A 7,305-nucleotide genomic window follows, 5' to 3' on the forward strand; every position below is an offset into this window, starting at 1 on the left:
ATCTTATAATGCTACCGCCGAACTAAGCAAAATAAGATGCATAAAGGATAAACATCACATGCAATCAAATATAAGTTATATGATATGGCCATCATCATCTTGTGCCTTTGATCTCCATCTCCAAAGCACCATCATGATCACCATCGTCACTGGCTTGACACCATGATCTCCATCATCTTTATCTTTATCAACGTGTCATCACATGGTCGTCTCGCCATCTATTGCTTTTGCAACTATTGCTATTGCATAGTGATAAAGTAAAGCAATTATATGGCGCTTGCATCTTATGCAATAAAGAGACAACCATAAGGCTCCTGCCAGTTGCCGGTAACTTTAACAGAACATGATCATCTCATACAACAATTTATATCTTATCACGTCTTGACCATATCACATCACAACATGCCCTGCAAAAACAAATTAGACGTCCTCTACTTTGTTGTTGCAAGTTTTATGTGGCTGCTACGGGCTGAGCAAGAACCGTTCTTACCTACGCATCAAAAACCACAACCCGGTATAGTGATTGCTTTTTGATCTTCAGAAAGAACCATGTTCATTGAATCCGATTCAACTAAAGTTAGAGAAACTGACACCCACCAGCCTCCTGTGTGCGAAGCACGTCGGTAGAACTAGTCTCGCGTAAGCGTACGCGTAATGTTGGTCTTATCCGCTTCATCCAACAATACTGCTAAATCAAGAATCAACTAGTGACGATAAGCAATATGTATATACCCACGCCCACAAATCCATTGTGTTCTACTCATGCATATAACATCTACGTATAGACCTGAATCTGATACCACTGTTGGGGAACGCAGTAATTTCAAGAAAAATTCTACGCACACGCAAGATCTATCTAGGTGATGCATAGCAACGAGAGGGAAGAGTATAGTCCACGTACCCTTGTAGACCGTATGCGGAAGCGTTATGACAACGCGGTTGATGTAGTCGTACATCTTCACGATCCGACCGATCCTAGCACCGAAGGTACAGCACCTCTGTGATCTGCATACGTTTAGCTCGGTGACGTCCCACAAACTCTAGATCCAGCTGAGTGTCGAGGGAGAGCTTCGTCAGCACGACGGCGTGATGACGGTGCTGATGAAGTTACCGACGCAAGGCTTCGCCTAAGCACTACAACGATATGACCGAGGTGGAAATCTATGGAGGGGGGCACCGCACACGGCTAAACAATCAACTTGTGTGTTTATGGGGTGCCCCCTCCCCACATATATAAAGGAGGGAGGGAGGAAGAAGCCGGCCTAGGAGGAGGCGCACGCCAAGGGGGGGGGCAATCCTACTCCAAGTAGGTTCCCCCCTTTCCTATTCGTACTAGGAGAAGGAGGAAAGAGGAGGAGGGGAGAAGGAAAGAGGGGGCCGGCCCCCCAAACCCTAAACCAATTCGGTTTGGGCCTAGGGGGAGTGTCCCACACCTTGCTTGCTGCCCTCTTTATCCACTAGGGACCAATATGGCCCATAGACTCCCCGGGGGGTTCCGGTAACCTCCCGATACTCTGAAAAATACCCGATACACTTCAGAACCCTTCCGGTGTCTGAATATAACCTTCCAATATATCAATCTTTATGTCTCGACCATTTCGAGACTCCTCGTCATGTCCGTGATCACATTCGGGACTCTGAACTACCTTGGGTACATCAAAACACATAAACTCATAATACCGATCGTCACCGAACGTTAATTGTGCGGACCCTACGAGTTCGAGAACTATGTAGACATGACTGAGACTCATCTCCGGTCAATAACCAATAGTAGAACCTAGATGCTCATATTGGTTCCTACATATTCTACGAAGATCTTTATCGGTCAAACCGCATAACAACATACGATGTTCCCTTTGTCATCGGTATGTTACTTGCCCAAGATTCGATCGTCGGTATCTTAATACCTAGTTCAATCTCGTTACCGGCAAGTCTCTTTACTCGTTCCGTAATGTATCATCCCGTAACTAACTCATTAGTCACATTGCTTGCAAGGCTTATAGTGATGTGCATTACCGAGAGGGCCCAGAGATACCTCTCCAACAATCGGAATTACAAATCCTAATCTTGATCTATGCCAACTCAACAAACACCATCGGAGACACCTGTAGAGCATATTTATAACCACCCAGTTACGTTGTGACGTTTGATAGCACAGTAAGTGTTCCTCCGGTATTCGGGAGTTGCATAATCTCATAGTCATAGGAACATGTATAAGTTATGAAGAAAGCAATAACAACAAACTAAACGATCATAGTGCTAAGCTAATGGATGGGTCTTGTCCGTCACATCATTCTCTAATGATGTGACCCCGTTCATCAAATGACAACACATGTCTATGGTCAGGAAACATAACCATCTTTGATTAACGAGCTAGTCAAGTAGAGGCATACTAGGGACACTTTGTTTGTCTATGTATTCACACATGTACTAAGTTTCCGGTTAGTACAATTCTAGCATGAATAATAAACATTTATCATGATATAAGGAAATATAAATAACAACTTTATTATTGCCTCTAGGGCATATTTCCTTCAATTTGATGTATAAAGTAACCAATGCAAGGCACCATATGCATGATATGACCAACATCAGCATGCCAAGTTAGAGCGAAGACCTCAGGGGGTAAATAGGAGTGGTCTGCTCCTTTTCGATCCCCCTCATAAACAGTTATCTTCCTCTTGATTACAATCTGAAATGGGTCGAGGGGGGCTGCCTTTGCGCCCACCATGGAGCAATGTCTGCATGAAATTTTATTGCCACGCAAGGCTTGTCTCTTTTGCTCCACACGTTCAGTTCCATTATGTACAATAACTGACATGCATAGGAATACAACATAGTGAGATTATATAAGGAGTGCATGGAGAAATGCAGAATGATGGTAGCAACCTATAGATAGACCCAAAACCAATTATAGCAGGCAGATAATGGCTTTAGTTAAAAAATACAGATAATGGTTTCTTTACTGTTTGTTTCCCACCCAACATGAAACTCATAGTAGATACCAGAAATTAACTAGATAGTAGACAAATACTATTGATTGCGGCCTCGATATGTACCCAAAAACCATTTAAAAACTCAAGTTTGAGCATTAGTTTGGAGCTGACTCAGAGTCTAATCGATGAACATGATGATAAAGTAGCATGTAATATTAAACGATGCATAACGTAAGTAGACACGAAAGAGTGCGACCTCTCTTGTGGACCCGTGTAGTCCTTGAGGTCATCTGCTCAGTTGATGATGGTAATGCAGTTGTCGTGGCTGCCGGCAGCGGGGAAGAAGATCTGAGGCGGCGAAAGACAGTCCGGAGGGCGGATCCCTGCTGTGGTGAACCCTTCTATCGTTGGAGCAGCTGAGCTGGGGTGGACAACAGCGCAGCAGGAGCAGGACAAACTACACAAGGTTTTCTTTGACAACTATTTGTAAGAGAAGTAATTATGTAAGGGCTCGTTTGAATTAGAGGATTCTAGCAACGCAGGGATAGGAAATACACGGCAATAGGATAGCAATGCATGTGCAAAACAGAGAATTTAAAATCATAGGATTTTTGTCTATCTCGGTGTTTCTGCTAACGAGGTGTTGTTTGGTTCTCCTACTAGATTGATAACCTTGGTTCTTAACTGAGGGAAATACTTATCTCTACTGTACTGCATCATCCTTTCCTCTTCGGGGAAATCCCAATGCAGCTCACAAGTAGCATCCACCGACGCCGAGAGAGCCGCCACCCAGGAGGTTGTCGCTGACAAGAAGGCGACCGAGGAGGCCGCCACCGCTGCTATGGCCAACTGGCCAATAGGTGGGTATAATATGATTATCCCGCCCCTGTTTCTTTCTGTCTTAGCAGTACTAGCTATGTGTGTAGATGTTTCTATTATATGCGTAGTATGTTCTTATTCATGCCGCTCGAGAGCACCAATGTCGTATTCATGTCGGCCCAGGGCTGACATGACCTCTCACCGGTGCCAACGTTGAAGCAGAGCATCGGCTGCGAGCGCTGCCTACGTGATGTCCCACTCTCCGTGTATGTTCAATGTTGGAGCTACGTGAGTGGACGAGGCTAGACTAATACGTACCGCATTCAAACGGGCATCACATCCGCCCGCCTGCTGGCATTAAACATTCAGGCGGGTCGAGAAACCTACTCCGGCATAGGCATTAATACACCCCACCAGTTGGCCTAGTCGGCATCCGCTATTTAGACCAGGCCAAACCCGACACAAACCGCATTGGACCATCCTCCCACTTCACATCATGCTCCATGCACCACCTCCATCGTGACCGCGAGTTGTACCGCATTGTGGATAGCCTGTTGACAGAGTAGAAGCACGGGTTTTCCATCCTTGCGACAGAGTGGCAGGGCCGTCGTGCAAGGTGGATAGAGGCCGACCTGCCGGCCAGCTCCCCGGAGGTCCCCGAGGACGACCAGATGATGGAGGCGGCCTCCGACAATGAGTCGGCAATCCTGACCGCATTTTTCCTTGTCGGCTTGACCATGAAGCAGGTGCATGCGCAATTCAACGCCACCATGGCGGAGGAGCAACTAGAGCCGCAACGGCAAGCGCGAGAGGAGGCCGTAGCGACCACGGCAGTGGAGAACCTCAACTTCGTTGCCGAGCAGCAGGCGCAATATGTGGCCGCGTGCGCTCGTGCCGCTTGCAACACGGTCATGGCCCAGGCAGACGCGGAGGCGGCACTGACGGTGCAGGCGATCGCGGACAAGAATGATGATAGTTGTGCGTCGTTCACATTGCCAGATGTGCTTTGTTGGTGCAATTACGACGAGAAGGCCGCCATGTCGATGTCCATCGTCGACACCACATCCACTGGTGACAGCAGGTCGTGAAATTCAATGAGGAGGAGTAGTGTGTGGGAGGCGACGGGGACGAGTCCCAAGTGGGTCAGTCTGTTTCACATGTCCTACTTTTCCTCCTAGGCGACCACGCCTTCACTTCATGGATCTCATCTTTGCCGGATATGAACACGGCCGCATGACATAGGCACGGAGGGAACTACCAGGACTTGTATGACAGCCACAGTCATAGATTTAGACTAGGTTTAGTCGCTTTTGTTTAATATAAAATATGTCGAACATGTAATGAAAGTGCTTCAATGTAGATGAAAATCTTCCGGTTTGCATATAATTTGTCCGTTTTGTTGAAATATGGTTTCAAATGTAAGCGGACTTGATCGATGACCGGGCTCCCGCATCAGTGTCCACATACTGATGCGATCAATCTACGGACGGATTCCGTGTCCGTTTAGGGGTGGAGATGCCCTAACACTACATAAAACACATGCATGTGCATTGTAACACGCTGCATCCAAATCCATTCCGTTTGTGCAACTACAATTAGGACGAAGAAAAATTAGCAGGATGCCAATCATGTCAGCAAATGGAGCAGCACCTCGCTCCAAGCGTCGACGGGGCCGGGCAAGCACCAGTGCACGCAGTCGATGCCGAAGCCGACCTTCTCGTGCGGCCAGTGCCCGTACTGTCCGGGGTGCGCGTCGCCCCTCATCTGCATCATCTCGCTCACGTCCATCAGCACGAACCGCCCCTCCGAGGCCGCCGCCGCCGACGCGGCCCGGAACTCCTCCACCTGCGCGACGTGAAACGCAGCCTCGGTCTCCGGTAGGCTGGTCTCGTTGCTCCGCATGGGCCCCGTCCTCAGGCAGTTTCCTCCGTCGTCCCACTTCCCGTTCTCGTAGTGCGGGGGCGCCACCGTCCGGACGACCACCCGGCCGCGGAACCCGGCGAGCGCCCGGAGCGCGGTCCGGAACGACGCGCGCACCGCGTAGTGCGGGGCCACGGCGGTGGCGTTGTGCTTGGCCTCGCAGCTGTCGACGTTGGCGCAGCCGAGGAGGCGGCCGCCCTCGTAGAGCACGGTGGGGCGGGTGAACCACTTGGCGCCGTTGAGGACGACGTAGTCGTAGCCGGCGACGTCGCGGCTCCACTCCGGGTCCGGCTCGTCCAGGTACAAGTTCTGCGGGTCCATGAACTTCTGCCCGCCGGCGTGCGTCACGTTCCACCGCACCAGGAACGGCGTCCAGAACACGCACACCGTGAAGTCGTGCTCCCGGTAATGGTACTTGCGCGTGCAGTGCACGCAGTCCTTGGGCTCGATCTCCCTCGGGTGCTCCACCTGCATGCACATGCGCGCGCCGGGCGGTAACCGAGAAATCAACACACGCGATCGAGCGAGCTCAAGATGGCAACGCAACGGTGATCGATCTAGTGGAAGTGGGCATGTACCTCGGTGAGCAGGCACATGAGCGACTGCATGTGGTTGCGCGCGACGGAGTCCCCGACGAAGGCCATGGACTTGCCGCGGACGAGGCGGAGGAAGGCCGCCGCGTCGAAGCGGGGGAGGTCGCAGCCGTGGGGCTGCCACCGCCACCGGATGATGGACTCGATCCCGGGCTTGCCGTACATCATGCAGTCCTGCCGGGCGTCGATCAGCGGGCACGTCGCGTTGGTGTAGTAGGGCGCGACCGGGTCGGGCACCCATTCGCCCCTCGCCACGTCGCACGCCAGTCCGGCGTTGCCATCGCTCGCGCGGGATCCCGCCGTGGCAGAGGAGTAGCCCGGGGTGGCGGGCACGCCGACGAGCAACTGCTCGGTGTAGAGCGACGAGTAGTTGGACGCCGTGAAGGCGACGAGCAGGAGGATGAGGAGCAGCCCGCTGGTGGAAGCTGCCCTCCGGACGGCCTGGTTGTTGGGTTTCATTGCGTCCCAGGCTCACAGGAGGCAGATTCAGTTGATGGCTTCATTCTTGTAGGTCTCACGGCTCTCACCGGAGATATGGAATAATTTGCAATGCTGTCTCGCCGGACGAACATGTGCCACTTGATGGAGCACGTACCTGACTACTTATGAAAGTCAACACTTTGAGTACTTCTTTTCCCCTGACTAACGACGTGCTCTCCCCACCGAGATAGCCATCCGTCTTTCCTGAATAATAATGCATCAGAGCATCTCTATTAAAATATGTAGACGAAAAATACCTGACTTCTATATCTTCAAAGTCCAAAAACACTTCTCCAATAGAAATTGCAGGTGAAAAAAAATCACATCTCTGTTTCCCGAATATGTAAAATACGACACCTCGCCTAGAGATGTAAAAATGGCAGCCGCGCGCCAACCGCTAACCGCCTTGCATTTCATTTCTCTCCCCTCATTCCCCTTCCTCCCGGCCGCCGTCCGCACTGCCGCCGCCTCCCGACATCAAACCACGCCACGCCGCCGCCCCAAGCCACCTCCGGCCCCTCCTGCCGCTGCCTCGATCCCCACTGCCGCCGCCCCGC

At 51.0% G+C, this 7,305-nt stretch overlaps 1 protein-coding gene across 1 annotated transcript; it reads right to left on the reverse strand.

Moving 5' to 3' along the window:
• Nucleotides 1-5,116: 5,116 nt before the first annotated feature.
• LOC119319572 (protein trichome birefringence-like 20) lies at nucleotides 5,117-6,747 on the reverse strand. Its single transcript, XM_037594031.1, has 2 exons — nucleotides 6,254-6,747; nucleotides 5,117-6,143 (listed from the first exon to the last, which is right to left on the reverse strand). The coding sequence occupies exons 1-2, from the start codon at nucleotides 6,725-6,727 to the stop codon at nucleotides 5,382-5,384; spliced, it is 1,236 nt and encodes a 411-aa protein (XP_037449928.1). The 5' UTR covers nucleotides 6,728-6,747; the 3' UTR covers nucleotides 5,117-5,381.
• Between the last annotated feature and the right edge of the window lie 558 nt (nucleotides 6,748-7,305).

Source organism: Triticum dicoccoides, chromosome 6A (genome assembly GCF_002162155.2).
Source record: "Triticum dicoccoides isolate Atlit2015 ecotype Zavitan chromosome 6A, WEW_v2.0, whole genome shotgun sequence".
NCBI lineage: Eukaryota > Viridiplantae > Streptophyta > Magnoliopsida > Poales > Poaceae > Triticum > Triticum dicoccoides.

Coding starts and splice junctions, on each gene's coding strand:
- LOC119319572 (XM_037594031.1), bottom strand. CDS start 6,727: ATGAAACCCAACAACCAGGCCGTCCGGAGGGCAGCTTCCACCAGCGGG. Junction 6,144..6,253: donor TCATGTGCCTGCTCACCGAG/GTACATGCCCAC, acceptor ATGTGCATGCAG/GTGGAGCACCCGAGGGAGAT.